This window comes from Callithrix jacchus, chromosome 22, assembly GCF_049354715.1.
Source record: "Callithrix jacchus isolate 240 chromosome 22, calJac240_pri, whole genome shotgun sequence".
Taxonomy (NCBI): domain Eukaryota; kingdom Metazoa; phylum Chordata; class Mammalia; order Primates; family Cebidae; genus Callithrix; species Callithrix jacchus.
Genome location: NC_133523.1, coordinates 12,053,174 through 12,069,968, shown reverse-complemented (window position 1 = coordinate 12,069,968; position 16,795 = coordinate 12,053,174). Strand labels below are relative to the sequence as shown.

The 16,795-nt window shown below is 50.5% G+C and overlaps 1 protein-coding gene across 21 annotated transcripts in view; it reads left to right on the top strand.

Moving 5' to 3' along the window:
- Nucleotides 1-16,795, top strand: part of CACNA1A (calcium voltage-gated channel subunit alpha1 A) — a 424,329-nt gene that overhangs the window by 369,235 nt on the left and 38,299 nt on the right. For all 21 annotated transcript variants that reach the window (XM_078360721.1, XM_078360718.1, XM_078360717.1 and 18 more), the window contains 6 exons: nt 4,305-4,404; nt 5,622-5,782; nt 7,460-7,597; nt 8,182-8,383; nt 11,270-11,434; nt 12,583-12,693. In XM_078360721.1, the coding sequence (XP_078216847.1) occupies nt 4,305-4,404; nt 5,622-5,782; nt 7,460-7,597; nt 8,182-8,383; nt 11,270-11,434; nt 12,583-12,693 (877 nt within the window). The remainder of the gene's footprint in view (nt 1-4,304; nt 4,405-5,621; nt 5,783-7,459; nt 7,598-8,181; nt 8,384-11,269; nt 11,435-12,582; nt 12,694-16,795) is intronic.

Here is a 16,795-nt window from a genome sequence, read left to right as displayed (position 1 = left end):
CCTGTTGCTTAGAATGACCAGAACACACTCCCTGGGAAGGAGGCATTTCAAAGGGTCTTGCTGATGCCTCCACCCAAGGCCCACCGGTTCCTGCAGAGAACAGAAGGGGCAGAGGTTCCATTTCAGTAGGTGAGCTGGGTGGAGCAGTTATCAGAAGCAATGAAAATGAGCCGGACACAGCGGCTCACACCTGTAATTCCAGCGTTCTGGGAGCCCAAGGCGCGTGGATCACTTGATGTCAAGAGCTTGAAACCAGTCTGGCCAACATGGTAAAACCCCATCTCTACCAAAAATGCAAAAAATTAGCTAGGCATGGTGGTGTGTGCCTGTAATCCCAGCTACAGAGGAGGCTGAGGCAGGAGAACTGCTTGAACCCGGGAGGTGGAGATTGCGGTGAGCTGGATTGCACCATTGCACTCCAGCCTGGGTGACAGACTCAGTCTCAAAAAAAAATTTAAAGAATAAAGTGGCCACGAAATACACGCAGAACGCCACGGAGATGTGTTCCCAAATGTCAGTTGTTGGGGACATCCAGATTTTAGCCAGTCCGTGTGCAACCTGGAAGTACCGTTGCTTGACGTTTCTTTCCACCAGCACAAAATCCAAACTTCAATTTCAAAGGGAAACTTTAGCCAAGTGCAGTGGCTTATGCCTCTAGTCCCAGCCATTTGGGAGGCTGAGGCCGGAGGATCGCTTGAGCCCAGGAGTTGGAGGCTTCGGTGAGCTATGATGGCACCACTGCACTCCATCCAGCCTGGGTGAGAGTGAGACCCCGTCTTTTTAATAAAAAAATAAAAATAAAAACAAATTTTAAAAAAGGAAACTGTTATCCACCCACAACAGTATTGCTAAGCTTAGGTAAACCTGCAACTGCAAAAGCAAATCTAACAGAACTCAGACAACGTTGCTGCCTTCAAGCTGGGTTCTGTTAAAAGGGAAATTATTAGGTGTTAGGGAGGTGCTAAAGACCTATCAGCCTCTGCCTGCGGCTCCCTTTCTCACACAAGCAGAACATCTGAAAGATACATGGAAAAGAAAGGGTTATATCCCTCTGTGATCCATTCAATCTGTGCCCCTGTTCTGCCTAAAATTACCTCAGTGACTGTCCAACATGTGTCTTGCACTTGGCGGCATGGCATTGAGCTGATGATGATGTTGGTTTTAAAATGAAAAGAAAGTGTTCGGACTGCTGAATCCCGGAGCATGTCTGTGATTAGCAGGCTAAAATACGACTCTCTTCTTTGTTCCCTGAAAACTGAGGGAAAAGAGTCCTTTAAAAAGCTAATGGTGGCCGGGCGCGGTGGCTCATGCCTGTAATCCCAGCACTTTGGGAGGCCGAGGCAGGCGGATCACAAGAGATCAAGACCATCCTGGCCAACAAGATGAAACCCCGTCTCTACTAAAAAAATACAAAAATTAGCTGGGCATGATGGTGCACGCCTGTAATCCCAGCTCCTCGGGAGGCTGAGGCAGGAGAACTGCTTGAACCCGGGAGGCGGAGGTTGCAGTGAGCCGAGATGGCACCATTGCCCTCCAGCCTGGCGCCTGGCAACAGAGCAAGACTCTGTTTCAAAAAAAAAAAAAGGCAAATGCTGTGAAGAGTGATGTTTTTGCTCCGTGATACCAAGACACATTGTGATGGAGGTCTCGGGGGCAGCTCTGCTCCTGACGCAGGAGTTCACTGGAGGGAGATGTTTGCTAGGTGACCTCCCCACCCAAAGACTCAACCTGGAGGCATCTAGGTGTCCTGACACCACATGCCAGGTGCAGGCTAGGGGCTGGGACAGGGATCAAGATTAAAGAGGAAATGGCCGGGTGCAGTGGCTCACACCTGTAATCCCAGCACTTCGGGAGACCAAGGCCAGTGGATTGCTTGAGGTCAGGAGTTCGAAACCAGCCTGGCCAACACAGTGAAATCCTGTCTCTACTAAAATACAAAAATTAGCCAGGTGTGGTGGCTCCACTACTCAGGAGGCTGAGGCAGGAGAATCACTTGAACCCAGGAGCTGGAGGGTGCAGTGAGCCGAGATCGCACCATTGCACTCCAGCCTGGGCGACACAGCAAGACTTCATCTCAAAAAAAAAGAAAATAGATTAAAGGGAAAATGGACACAGAGAAGAATAAAGTACAATGTAAGCCTTTGAGGAGTTTTCTGTCTAAATCCGGAGACCGAAGAAAGATCAGTGGCTCACAGCTATAGTCCCAGCACTTGGAGAGGCGGAGGTGGGTGGATCACAAGGTCAGGAGTTCAAGACCAGCCTGGCCAAGACGGTAAAACCCCATCTCTATTAAAAAAATTTTTTTAATTTTTTAATTAGCTGGGCATGGTGGCAGGTGCCTGTAATCCCAGCTACTCAGGAGACTGAGGCAGAGAATCGCTTGAACCCAGAAGGTGGAGGTTGAAGTGAGCTGAGATTGCACCACTGCACTCCAGCCTTGGTGAGAGTGAGACTCCGTCTCCAAAAAAAAGAAAAAAGAGAAAGAAACAAACGTTAACCCCAAAACAGCACATAGGACATAGGAGCTGGCAGGAGCCAGAGGCAGGCAGACAGGGAAGACTGTCTGAGGGAGCAGTATGAAGTCTGGACTTTGGGGACTGGGTAGTTCTGTGACTAGAGAAGCGGAGGACGGGCATTTCTAGCAGCAGGGACAGTATATGCAGAAGCAGACAGAGGCAAAAGAATTGTGGCTGGGGCTGGAGATACGTAGCCATAAACGGGAACGCAAGATGAAGGTAAGTTGGGCTAGGTTTCGAAGAGCCTTGAATGCCATGCCCAGAAGTTTGCACCTGCTCTTCTAAGAATTCAGGTTCTCCAGAAGAATTCTGAGCAGGAGACAGAGTGACATGGTGAATGTGCATCAAAGATGGAAGGGCCAGGCACAGTAGCTCATGCCTGTAATCCCAGCTACTTGGGAGGCTGGGGCAGGAGAACTGCTTGAACCCAGGAGACAGAGGTTGCAGTGAGCCAAGATCATGCCACCACACTCCAGCCTGAACAACAGAGTGAGACTCCATCACAAAAAAACGATGGAGAGAGACAGGGAATGCGGAGAAAGTGAGGAGATGGGTGATGGGGGTCTGACCTAAGATGGCAGCCAGGAACAGACAGATGGTGGGACGTCCAGGAAGGTGACCCACTGGGGATGGGGACAGAAGGCAGGGAGTTGAGCATGATGGTGAACGTGGCCCTCAGGAGGGTTCTGGTTTGGACAACTGGATGGGTGACGAGTGCCATGAACCACAAGCTATTCATGGACCCATCCAGTACCCTCCTCTTCGGGGACCTGAGTCATGGTTGGCCAAGGGTGTCATGGCATCTCTGGGGTCTGCATTGCTAAGCTCAGTTCCAACAGGCCTTGGACTGAACTTCTGCACGGTCCTCTCTGCCAGAGAAGGGCTCAGAGCCCCGTGGAACAATGCAGCAGAGACCATGGCGGCAGCCACGTCAGCATCTAAAAGGAGCAGACTGTTATTTTGTCTCCTTCGGGCTCAGGGAATACGGTGGGGGAGGGGAGATTTGGTCTAAGAGTCACTTTAAGATCGTCCAGAATCCCACTGGAAGGGGAGGAAATCTCAGTTTTTAAGAGCCCACTGAGACCACTTTTAAAAAGAATACACAGGAGCCACTGAACTGCTGGACCAAGGGCTTTTTTGAAAATGGGTGTGACCAGGCGCAGAGGTGCAGGCCTGTCAGCCCAGCACTTTGGGAGGGCGAGGTGGGCAGATTGCTCAAGCTCCGGAGTTTGAGACCAGCCTGAGCAACATGGCAAAACCCCGTCTCTACAAAAAAAATACAAAAAATTAACCAGGCACGGTTGCTTGTGCCTGTAGTCCCAGCTACTTGGGAGACTGAGGTGGGAGGATGACTTTAGCCCAGGAGGCGGAGGTTGCAGTGAGCTGAGATCGTGCCCCTGCACCCCAGCCTTGGTGACAGAGCCAGACCTTGCCTCAAAAAAAAAAATGCTGGGAAGAAAACGGGGGGAATCAGCAAACCCCCTTGAACCCCCGTGTACTGGGTCTCAGGGCCACCCCCTGTAACTGATCAGGCCCAGCCAGACAACAAAGGGCCCTCAACCAACCCCAGGACCAGAAACACAAAAAGCCACCTACTTCCTGGCTCCCGAGCCTGAGCTTAACAGGTGAAATGGACCTGTCTTCACCAGGAAGGGCAGGGCTGTGCCAAGCAGCCCCAGACTTGTAGGCCTAGGAGGGTAGGGGCCTGTGGACCTGGGGGCTACCCCCCACCCAGCCTGACCTCTGCTTCCTCTCTTCCCTTCCCCCCACCCTAACATTCCTCCACAGTGGCAATAGCAAAGGAAAAGACATCAACACGATCAAATCCCTCCGAGTCCTCCGGGTGCTACGACCTCTTAAAACCATCAAGCGGTTGCCGAAGCTCAAGGTGAGACTGGGGTGGGGTGGGGGGACTGTCCGGGTTATGTACAGTTGAGCAAGTTGCACACTGCTCAAGGACACCATGTTAAAGGAGGTGCTGATGACATCCTAGCCATCGTATATGGATATTTGTGTTATTACAACTTCCCAGCAGATGGCAGTAAAGTAAGTTGACCTAAAATAATCTGTATTATGGCAGACATAGTTAGACTCCGTCTCTACTAAAAATTAAAGACCGAAAAAAGACACTGTATGGAAATCTAACCAAATATGACTGCCTGCCCAAGGCTTTGAACACTGACACCTGCTCTTTCTTGGATAAAAAGGGAAAGCGTTGGCCAGGTGTGGTGGCTCACGCCTGTAATCCCAGCACTTTGGGAGGCCAAGGCAGACAGATCACGAGGTCAAGAGATCGAGACCATCCTGACCAACATGGTGAAACCCCGTCTCTACTAAAAAATACAAAAATTAGTTGGGTGTTGTGGTGTGCCCCTACAGTCCCAGCTACTCAGGAGGCTGAGGCAGGAGAATCTCTTGAACCTGGGAGGTGGGGATTACAGTGAGCTGAGATTGTGCCACTGCACTCCAGCCTGGCGACAGAGTGAGACTCTGTCTCAAAAAAAAGAGACTATCCTAGCCAGCATGGTGAGACTCCATCGCTACTAAAAATGCAAAAATTAGCTGGACGTGGTTGTGCCTGCCTGTAATCCCAGCTACTTGGGAGGCTGAGGCAGAAGCATCCCTTGAACCAGGAAGTTGGAGGTTGCAGCCAACTGAGATCAAGATCGCACCACTGCACTCCGGCCTGGTAACAGAGTGAGACTGTCTCAAAAAAAAAAAAAAAAAGAAAGTGAATGTCAGTGGTAGCTGTTAGCACAGAAACAACTAAGCAGAAATTTCTCCTTGACTCAGAAGGGTTGAGAGAGTTGGAAAGGAAGTAACTTTGTTACCTGGTTTTTCTGTGCTGGGCTCCCGTATCACCTAAAAGCATCTCTGGTATCCCATTTGGGAGCTGTAGATGCCTAGAAGACGGGGATTGAGTCCAACTCCTCCCACACTTACTTCTCAGAGCTTCCCGGGTGGCCTTGCCCGTGTGAGCTGACTTACGACCTTACCGGTGAAGTGGGAATGATAGTGGCAGTATTTTGGTATTATGGGCCACTGGAGGCAGAAGGTCAGGCAGGTCCCCAGCCCCTCACGCTCTCTGTCAACCCCGCCCTACAGGCTGTGTTTGACTGCGTGGTGAACTCCCTCAAGAACGTCTTCAACATCCTCATCGTGTACATGCTGTTCATGTTCATCTTCGCCGTGGTGGCTGTGCAGCTTTTCAAGGGGAAGTTCTTCCACTGCACTGACGAGTCCAAGGAGTTTGAGAAAGATTGTCGGTGGGTCGCAACTCTCCGGCACATTCCCACTGGGACTGGCAGGTGGGCAGTGGGGAGGTGGCTAGAGGCATCGGCCAGTTGGGCTCAGAGACTGGAGAAGTGCTGAGCCTTGGGAGTGACTCACTTGCAACCAGCTTGCTTCTTGGGTAGAAAGAAAACCAGTTTTAGAATTTGAGTCACCGCCCATAGCCACAGGATGAGTCATAAGCAAATGGCTTGACCTTTCAGTCACCACCTTTGTCATGTGAGGGATATTAATACACGTCCACAGTTCCTTACTTGAAACCTTTACAGGCAGATGTGTTTCAAAGTTGAGAATATTTTGAGATTTTAGAAATGTTGGACTGTGTACATCGCATGTCGGACATGACACCCTCAGCTGGATCTAAGGCAGCCTTATAAGCAAACACAATATTTCTGCTATAAAATGTGTAACTAGTAGGCCCGGTGCGGTAGCTCATGCCTGTAATCCCAGCACTTTGGGAGGCCAAGGCAAGCAGATCATGAGGTCAAGAGTTCAAGACCAGCCTGGCTGACAGAGTGAAACCCTGTCTCTACAAATTAGCCAAGCATGGTGGTGTGTGCCTGTAATCCCACCTACTGAGGAGGCTGAGGCAGGAGAATTGCTTGAACCAAGACCCAGGAGGCGGAGGTTGCAATGAGCCAAGATCACACCACTGCACGCCAAGCTGGGCTACAGAAGGAGACTCTGTCTCAAAAAAAAAAAAAAGTGTAATGATTTACATTAAATTGGGTAAATAACAAGCATGAAGAGCTTCAATCAGATCAGGTTTCATTACCAGATAAGTTAGGTAAGAGGCCAGGTGCAGCGACTTATACCTTAATTCCAACACTTTGGGAGGCTGAGGTGGAAGGATCACTTGAGGCCAGGAGTTGGAGGCCAGGTCGGGTAACATAATGAGACCCCATCCCTACAAAAAATGTTTTAAAGTTAGCAGGGCATGGTACCACACACCTGTAGTCTCAGCTACCCCGGAGGCTGAGGCAGGAGGATTGTTTAAACACAGGAGTTCAAGGCCACAGTACACTATGACATACCACTGCACTCCAGCCTGTGACAGAGTGAGACCCTGCCTCTCAAAAATATATACATATGTATGTATGAAGTGTGTGTGTGTATACACACTGTGATATCGTCACCAGTGTAACGCGGTATTTTGCAACAGATGCGGCAGCCTGTGGTCTTGAGGGCTCTTTATTGAAATTAGGAGGCTGCCAGATGTCTGGGTACGACTCTGGTAGTAGCCGTTGTTTCCGTCCTTGAAAGGGAGTAGCAGCCTGTAAATGTCCCCCCGTGTCCCTTTGCCTCCTCCTAAACTCCCCCTGCACCACCCCAAACAAGACCAAGGCTCTCACCCTGAGGACTAGAGGTTATCACGTTGGAAGAGAATGCTGGACCCTGGGTCTGCTCTCCCACCGCAAGCAGGGCTGTGGCATCATCCATGGGTTTATCTCAAAGTAGATGCACATGCAGTCCCCCGTGAGGCGCAGGGAGACGTGGTGGCGGGGTGGGGAGTCACTGCTTCCCAGGCCGAGGGAGGCAGCACAGGCTGGGGGAGCCCTCTTCTTTTCCCTCCTCCTGTCTGTGATAACCAAAGACAAGTGCCAGAGAGCCCCTCTTGCCCTTTGCTGACAGTCCCCACTCTCTCTGGGCAGAGGCAAATACCTCCTCTACGAGAAGAATGAGGTGAAGGCACGAGATCGGGAGTGGAAGAAGTACGAATTCCATTACGACAACGTGCTGTGGGCTCTGCTGACCCTCTTCACTGTGTCCACGGGAGAAGGCTGGCCGCAGTAAGCTGGAAATCTACCCAGGAGGAGCCTCAGGGAGCAGGAGGATAACGGGCCTGAGAGTTTAGCAATAAGAAAGGTCTTGGAGGCCGGGTGTGGTGGCTCACCCCTGTAATTCCAGCACTTTGGGAGGCTGAGGTGGGTGGATCACCTGAGGTTAGGTCAAGCCAGCCTGGCCACATGGTGAACCCCCATCTCTATTAAAAATATAAAATTTAGCTGGGCGTGGTGGCGGGTGCCTGTCTACCTGGGAGACTGATGTGGGAGAGTCACTTGAATCCGGAAGCCAGAGGTCGTAGTGAGCCGAGATTGTGCCACTGCATTCCAGCCTAGGCAACAAGAGGAAAATGCCGTCTCAAAAAAAATAAATAAATGAAAGTAAAAATCATTTAAACATTAAAATTAAGAAATGACTGACATTGTTGCCAACCTTTCAAGAAACAGTGACTACTTATATTTCGTTTTCATTTCCCCCTGTTCCTGTTCTGCCATCTTATTTCCACCCTCTCTCCACCTTCCTCATCACCCCTTGGGTCCCTGCCTGTCTCCTTCCTGCCCCTTCCCTCTCCCTGCCCCATTCCTTGCAGGGTCCTCAAGCACTCAGTGGATGCCACCTTTGAGAACCAGGGCCCCAGCCCCGGGTACCGCATGGAGATGTCCATTTTCTACGTCGTCTACTTTGTGGTGTTCCCTTTCTTCTTCGTCAATATCTTTGTGGCCTTGATCATCATCACCTTCCAGGAGCAAGGGGACAAGATGATGGAGGAATACAGCCTGGAGAAAAATGAGGTGCCACTTCCAATTCCATCTGTCCTTCAAAAACTGGGGATGCACACGAACTTAAAACAAACACGCACACATACACAACACCCAGGAACCAGTTTCTAGGGGTACCTGGGGAAGGAAACAGAAGCATCCTCCAAACAGAAACCAGTCTTCAGGGCAGCCCTTCATGGAGTTTCCAGAAGAAACACATCATATGGTGTACGTATCAGTCAGCGTAGACTAGGTTATGCCGCAGTAACAAGCAACCCCAGATGTCATTGCCAGATATCCACAAAGAGGCTTATTTTTTGCTCACACTGCATGTCGAGATCAGTTGTGTCTCTTCTGTGTATCATCTTTATTCTGGTTCCCAGGCTGAGAGCAGCCTCCCTCTGAGGTGCTCCAGATGAAAAAGAGAGTGTGTCAGCCAGGTGTGGTGGCTCACGCCTGTAATCACAACACTTTGGGAGGCCAACGCAGGTGGATCACGAGGTCAGGAGTTTGAGACCATCCTGACCAACATGGTGAAACCCCATCTCTACAAAAATGACAAAACTTAGCCGGGTGTGGTGGTGGGCGCCTGTAATCCCAGCTACTCAGGAGGCTGAGGCAGGAGAATCACTTAAACCCAGGAGGCAGAGGTTGCAGTGAGCGAAGATCATGCCATTGCACTCCAGTCTGGGTGACAGAACGAGTCTCTACTTCAGAAAAAAAAAAAAGAGAAGATGTCAGACCAGGGCTTAGCTCTTCAGGCTTGTGCTCAAAAATTACACATGTCACTTCTGCTCACATTTCATCAGCCAAAACAAGTCACACACACCCATTCTGATGTCAGTGGAGAGGGGAAATACGGTCTCCCCCAGGGAAAGGTGGTAAATATTTGTGAATGAAAAGCCAAGCCAGGTGTGGTGACTCACACCTGTAATCCCAACATTTTGGGAAGCTGGGGCAAGAGGATTGCTTGAGCTCAGGAATTTGAGACCAGCCTGGCCAACATAGCAAGACCCCATCTCTACTGAAAACCACAAAAATTAGCCAGGCATGATGGTGCACACCGTTAGTCCCAGCAACTCGGCAGGCTGAATTGGGAGGATGCTTGAACTTGGAAGTTCAAGGCTGCAGTGAGCTATCATCATGCTACTGCACTTCAGCCTGGGCAACAGAGCAAGACCCTGTCTCAAAAAAAAGAAAAGGATAGAAAATCCAGTCCCCTGACTGCCAGAGAATGTAGACATGACTCTTTGCCTCTCTGGCATCATCCAAGCTAAATAGAGGACCTAGAATATGTCCTCTGCTCCCTTAACTCTTAATGCTTCGCCACTGTTCCTCCCTCTCTCTCCCTCAGAGGCAAGGAGAAGCAGCAGCAAAGTATTCCATAAGAAAGAATGGGCCAGGTGTAGTGGCTCATGCCTGTAATCTGAACTCTTTAGGAGGCCAAGGCAGGAGCATCACTTGAGCCCAAGAGTTCAAGACCAGCCTGAGCAACATAATGAGATTCCCCCTCTCTACGATTAAAAAATACTTTTTAATCGTAGAGAGGGGGTATCTTATTATTTGTGTGGTGGTGCATGCCTGTAGTCCCAGCTACTCAGGAGGCCGAGGCAGGAGGATCACTGGAACCCAGGAGGTCAAGGCTGCAATGAGCTGTGAATGCACCACTATGCTCCAGCATGGGTGACAAAGCAAGCCCCTGTCCAAAAAAAAAAAAGGAAGGAAGGAAGGAAGGGAGAGAAAGGAGGGAGGGAGGGAGGGAGGAAAGGAAGGAAGGGAGAGGAAGGAGGGAGGGAGGGAGGAAAGGAAGGAAGGGAGGAGGGAGGGAGGAGAAAGGGGAAGGAAAGAAGGAAGGAGAGAGGAAAAGAGAAAGGAAGGAGAAAGGGAGATAAAGGAGGAAGGGAGAGAAAGGGAGGGAGGAAGGGAGGAAAGGAAGGAAGGGAGAGAAAGGAGGGAGGGAGGGAGGAAAGGGAGGAAGGGAGGAAGGCAGGGAGGAGAAGGGAAGGAAAGAAGGAAGGAGAGGAAAAGAGAAAGGAAGGAGAAAGGGAGGGAGAGAAAGGAGGAAGGGAGAGAAAGGGAGGGAGGAAGGGAGGAAAGGAAGGAAGGGAGAGAAAGGAGGGAGGAAAGGAAGGAAGGGAGGAGAAAGGGGAAGGAAAGAAGGAAGGAGAGGAAAAGAGAAAGGAAGGAGAAAGGGAGGGAGAGAAAGGAGGAAGGGAGAGAAAGGGAGGGAGGAAGGGAGGAAAGGAAGGAAGGGAGAGAAAGGAGGGAGGAAAGGAAGGAAGGGAGGAGAAAGGGGAAGGAAAGAAGGAAGGAGAGGAAAAGAGAAAGGAAGGAGAAAGGGAGGGAGAGAAAGGAGGAAGGAAGAGAAAGGGAGGGAGGGAGAGAGGGAGGAAGGGAGGGAGGAAAGGAAGGAAGGGAGGAAGGCAGGGAGGGAGGGGAGGAAAGAAGGGAAGAGGGAGGGAGGAGAAAGGGAAAGGAAAGAAGGAAGGAGAGGAAAAGAGAAAGGAAGGAGAAAGGGGGGAGAGAAGGAAGGAAGGAAGGAAAAGTGAAAGGGAAGGGAAGGTTCATCTTCAAATTGACTTGGCACACTTGGTAGCTGTGTCACCTGAGGCAAGTGGTTTAACCTCTCTCAGCCTCTATTTTCCTCATCTGCAAAATGGGGCCATTGATAGTACCCACTTCCCATGTTTGCATTAGTCATGCAATAATGGGGAAATGTCAGTGCTCGTTTTGGCAAGTGGTGACATCTCAAGCAGCCATCAAGCTGTCAGGATAAGAACTCGACGATGAGAAGGGAGCCCAGGAATCCTGGCTGGGGACAAGAGAGGCAGGGACCCGTGCCAAGTTAGAGAGGGTGTCCGGTGTGCAGCCGCCTTCTCCCTGCTTCTTCCACTCACACCACCGGCCTCTCTCCTGCAGAGGGCCTGCATCGATTTCGCCATCAGTGCCAAGCCACTGACCCGACACATGCCACAGAACAGGCAGAGCTTCCAGTACCGCATGTGGCAGTTCGTGGTATCTCCGCCTTTCGAGTACACGATCATGGCCATGATCGCCCTCAACACCATCGTGCTTATGATGAAGGTAAGCGCCCGCGCAGCCCCCAGCACCGCCTCACCCCCACCTCGTTCCTGCCCCTACCGTGGTAAAACGAAACCCTCTACAGTTTCCCAGACAGGCCACACTCTGGGTCACATCTGAGATTTTGTTCCAGCTACCTGACACACTGTTTCCACCACTCTCCCTGGCCGGCTGCTGCTTCCCAGCTGTACCTGCAGACCTCTTCCTCCAGAAAGCCTTCCCTGACTACCCAAGACTGCTTGAGGTGCCTGTGTCTGCAGGCAACCTATCTTTATGTCACCTGCCACAAAAATCAGCTTCAGGTTGCACAGCAGTGTCCCCCACCCACTTGTGAGGACCTCACCCCTGAATTCCTTGAGTCCAACAAGGATCTAGCTTGGACAGAAGAAGAAGCTCTCTATAAATGTTTGATTAATGAGATGAGGGAGGAGGGGTACGATAGGACCCGAAAAGCCCCAGGGCCAAGGAGCTGCTTCTAAATTTAAACAACTCTGGGCTGGGCACGGTGGCTCACACCTTTAATCCCAGCACTTTGGGAGGCTGACGCAGGCAGATCACAAGGTCAGGAGTTCGAGACCAGCCTGGCCAACATAGCGAAACCCTGTCTCTACTAAAAATACAAAAATTAGCCAGGCATGGTGGTGCACGCCTGTAATCCCAGCTACTCGGGAGGCTGAGGCAGGAGAATCGCTTGAACCCAGGAGGCAGAGGTTGCAGTGAGCCAAGATTGTGCTGTTGCAGGCCAGCCTAGATGACAGGAGTGAAACTCCATCTCAAAAAAAAGAAAAAAAAGAAAAGAAAAAAGTATTATTATTCAACCAGGCACAATGGCGTATGCCTATAGTCCCAACTCCTCAGGAGGCTAAGATAGGAGGATTGTGAGTTTGAGCTCAGCCTGGGCAAAACAGCAAGACCCCGCCTACCAAATAAAAAGGTGGGTGGGGGGAGTTTTTGGTTTTTGGATGTGAAAAGAAGAGCCTCGTCCGGTGGAGAGCTGGGCTTGCCTGAATTGTGCGTTCCACCAGCGAGGTTGCTCCGCCCTTACCTGGGCGGGGGTGTTGCCTTGAGAAGCACAGGCCTGAAGCTGCCTCTCCACTCCCCACTTCCCGCCCTGCTCGCTGACCCCTGCCACCCTTGCTGCTTTTCCCTAGTTCTACGGGGCCTCTGTTGCTTATGAAAACGCGCTGAGGGTGTTCAACATCGTCTTCACCTCCCTCTTCTCTCTGGAATGTGTGCTGAAAGTCATGGCTTTTGGGATTCTGGTAAGTACCGCGCTGAGGCTGCCGCTGTGGGCTGGGGGGCTGCCCGGGGAAGGAACAGGTGCTGGATGATGGTCCCCCATGTGGCCCCAAGACCCACAAGCTCAAGGGTGGCTTCAGCATCCTGCCAGTGGCCACAGATCCGACTTAGGCATTCTTGTGTGTGTTGGCAGGGATTCCCAGGGAGACCCGATACATGAGTGTTACTATATGCCGGGTGCTTCCGTGTTCAGTTTCTCAAAATGACCGGTATCATATGGCTGGGAGTCATGAGCACCATTTTAGAGATAAGAAAACTGAAATCCGGCTGGGCACAGTGGCTTATGCCTGTAATCCTAGCACTTTGGGAGGCCAAGGCAGGAGGATCACCTGAAGTTAGGAGTTCTCAACCAGCCTGGGAAGCAAAGCAAGACCCTGTCCCTACCAAAAAAAAAAAAAAAAAAAAAAACTAATTAGCAGGGAATGGTGATTCATGCCTGTAGTCCCAGCTACTTGGGAGGATGAGGTGGGAAGGTATTCTGAGCCCAGCAGGTGGTGGTTGCAGTGAGCTCTGGTCATGCCACTGCACTCTAGCCTGGGCAACAGCAAGACTCCGTCTTTAAACAAAAATCTAAGCGCCGGGTGCGGTGGCTCACACCTGTAATCCCAGTACTTTGGGAGGCAGAGGTGAGCGAATCACTTGAGCCCAGGAGTTTGAAACCACCTAGCCAATATGGCAAAACCCCATCTCTACTAAAAATACAAAAAAAATAGCCATCGTGGTGGTGGGTCCCTGTAATCCCAGCTACTCAGGAGGCTGAGGCACAAGAATCGCTTGAGCCCAGGAAGTGGAGGTCGCAGTGAGCTGAGGTCCTGCCACTGCACTTCCAGCCTCGGCAACAGAACAAGTTTTACAAAGAAAAAGAAAATTAGCCGAGAACAGTGGTTCATGCCTATAGTCCCAGCACTTTGGGAGGCTGAGGCAGGTGAATCACCTGAGGTCAGGAGTTTGAGACCAGCCTGGCCAACATGGTGAAACACTGTCTCTACTAAAAATACAAAAAAATTAGCTGGGCATGGTGGTGCGTGCCTGTAATCCCAGCTCCTCAGGAGGCTGAGGCAGGAGAATTGCCTGAACCCAGGAAGCGGAGGTTGCGGTGAGCTGAGATCGCGCCATTGCACTCCAGCCTGGGTAACAAGAGCAAAACTCCGTCTCAACAAAATAAATAAATAAATAACCAGGCACGTGATAGGCTCCTGTAATCTCAGCTACTTGGGAGGCTGAAGTAGGAGACTTGCTTCAACCTAGGAGGCAGAGGTTGCAGTGAGTGGAGCTCACGCCACTGCACTCCAGCCTGGGCGACAAAGTGAGACTCCAGCTCAAAAAAAAAAAACTACATCTTTCTTTTTCACCAGCCACTAACTAAATTTTAACATTTCCTCCCATCTGAATGGGAGACAACAAACCCTTAGTATTAGTGTTGTCAACACTAAATATTATCAACATGACCCGTGTCACTCATAAACATCAGATGTTTTCATATCAGTATAACAGCTGCAGATACCTTAACATTTAATTTGCATTAATCATTTCCTTGAAATGCTGCTTGTGATTAAACCTACAGCTAAAATTTGTTAGTGTGTTAATGAAGAAGTATATTAATTGTTAGATGGCCTTTTCTTTTTTTTTTTTTTTTTTTGAGACGGAGTTTCGCTCTTGTTACCCAGGCTGGAGTGCAATGGCCCGATCTCTGCTCACCGCAACCTCCGCCTCCTGGGTTCAGGCAATTCTCCTGCCTCAGCCTCCTGAGTAGCTGGGATTACAGGCACGTGCCACCATGCCCAGCTAATTTTTTGTATTTTTAGTAGAGACGGGGTTTCACCAAGTTGACCAGGATGGTCTCGACCTCTTGACCTCGTGATCCACCCGCCTCGGCCTCCCAAAGTGCTGGGATTACAGGCGTGAGCCACCGCGCCCGGCCCCTAGATGGCCATTTTTTAGACTTCCCTTTTTTTGAGACAAAGTCTTGCTCTGTTGCCCAGGCTGGAGTGCGGTGGCACAATCACAGCTCACTGCAGCCTCCACCCAGGTTCAAGTAATTCTCCTATCTCAGCTCACTACAGCCTCCGCCTATGAGTTCAAGTGATTCTCCCAGCTCAGCCTCCTAAGTAGCTGGGAATACAGACGCACGCCATCATGCCAGGCTAATTTTTGTATTTTTAGTAGAGACTGGGTTTTACCATGTTGGCCAGGCTGGTCTCCAACTCCTGACCTCAAGCAGTCTGCCTGCCTCGGCCTTCCAAAATGCTGGGATTACAGGCATGAGACACCGAGCCCAGCCTTAAAAAATATTTTGATAGCTATTTCGTCAGAAAAGGTAACCTTGCTGGGCACGGTGGCTCATGCCTGTAATCCCAGCACTTTGGGAGACTGAGGCAGGTGGATAACCTGAGGTTGGGAGTTCGAGACTAGCCTGACCAACATGGAGAAATCCTGTCTCTACTAAAAATGTAAAATTAGCTGGGCGTGGTAGTACATGCCTGTAATCCCAGCTACTCAGGAGGCTGAGGCAAGAGAACTGCTTGAACCTGGGAGGTGGAGGTTGCAGTGAGCCAAGATCGCGCCACTGCACTCCATTGTGGTGACAGAGCAAGACACCATCTCAAAAAAACAAAAAAGTATTATAGTTCACACCTGTAGTCCCAGCAGTTTGGGTGGCTAAAGTGGGAGGATAGCTTGAAGCCAGGAGTTCGAGACCAGGCTGGGCAACATAGCAAGACTCCATCTCTACAAAAAAAAAAATTAAAAGCCAGAGGCAGTGGCTCACACCTCTAATCCCAGCACTTTGGGAGGCCAAGGTGGGCGGATCTCTTGAGGCCAAGAGTTCAAGACCATCCTGGCCAACAGGGTAAAACCCTGTCCCTACTAAAAATACAAAAATTAGCCAGGCATGGTGACATATGCCTGTAATCCCAGCTACTTGGGAGGCTGAGGTGCAACAATAGTTTGAACCTGGGAGGCAGAGGAACCCAGGATTTTGCCACTGCAGTCCAGCCTGGGTGACGGAAGGAGACTCTGTCTGTCAAAAACAATTAAAAATTAGCCAAGCATGGTGCATACATCTATAGTCCTAGCTACTCAGGAGGCGGAAGTGAGAGGATTGCTTGAACTCAGTTGGTCAGAGTTGCAGTGAGCTGTGATTGCAACATTGCATTTCAGCCTGAGTGATAGAGTGAGACCCCATCTCTAAAAGAATAAAAATTATTTTTAAAAATTGGGGGGCCAGGTACGGCGGCTCATACCTATAATCCTGGCACTTTGGGAGGCTGCGGTGGGCAGATCCCTTGAGGCCAGGGGTTCGAGACCAGCCTGGACAACATGGTGAAACCCTGTCTCTACTAAAAGTACAAAAATTAGCTAGGCATGATGATGGGAGCCTGTAATCCCAGCTACTGGGGAGGCTGAGGCAGGAGAATCGCTTGAACCCAGGAGGCGGAGATAGCAATGAGCCGAGATTGTGCCATTGCACTCCAGCCTGGGTGACAGAGCAAGACTCCATCTCAAAAAAAAAAAAAAAAATTTTAAGGTGAAGAAGGCTTATGCTAATGGGCTGGGACTTGAAGTCTTGAAGGTCTCCAGTGAGTGGCCATGGTGAGAGTTGAACCAAGACATCTGTTCTCTTGACCACCAGCTTAGTCCATTCCTTTCAAGAGAATGACCTACAGCCTGTGGTCTTAGCCAGGGTCTCAGGAAACCAGGTTCCCACCTTGGCTCAAGGAGGTCGTTAGGGGCATCGGCTTTGGCACCAACTGGGGCTCAGTTTCAGTGGGGACCTCCAGGGGGCAGCAGAGAGCACACACCACAGAGTCATCCTACCTCACAGGGAGGGAGTGGGTGTATTTATCCTCCATTGCCCATCAGACATAATCACAGGCCACTCCCGGGAGAGCTGTTAATTCCCAAACACATGTGCAGCCAGAGAGAGACCCTGGGCAAAGTAACATACCGTAGGTGTGCAGTTGAGATGTGGGCGGGGCCCCAGCAACATCTGCTAAAATGCCGAAAGTGCCAGTAGGATTTGAAATCCTTTTAGGTAGTTGTGAAACAGCAACATCTCATCTGTTA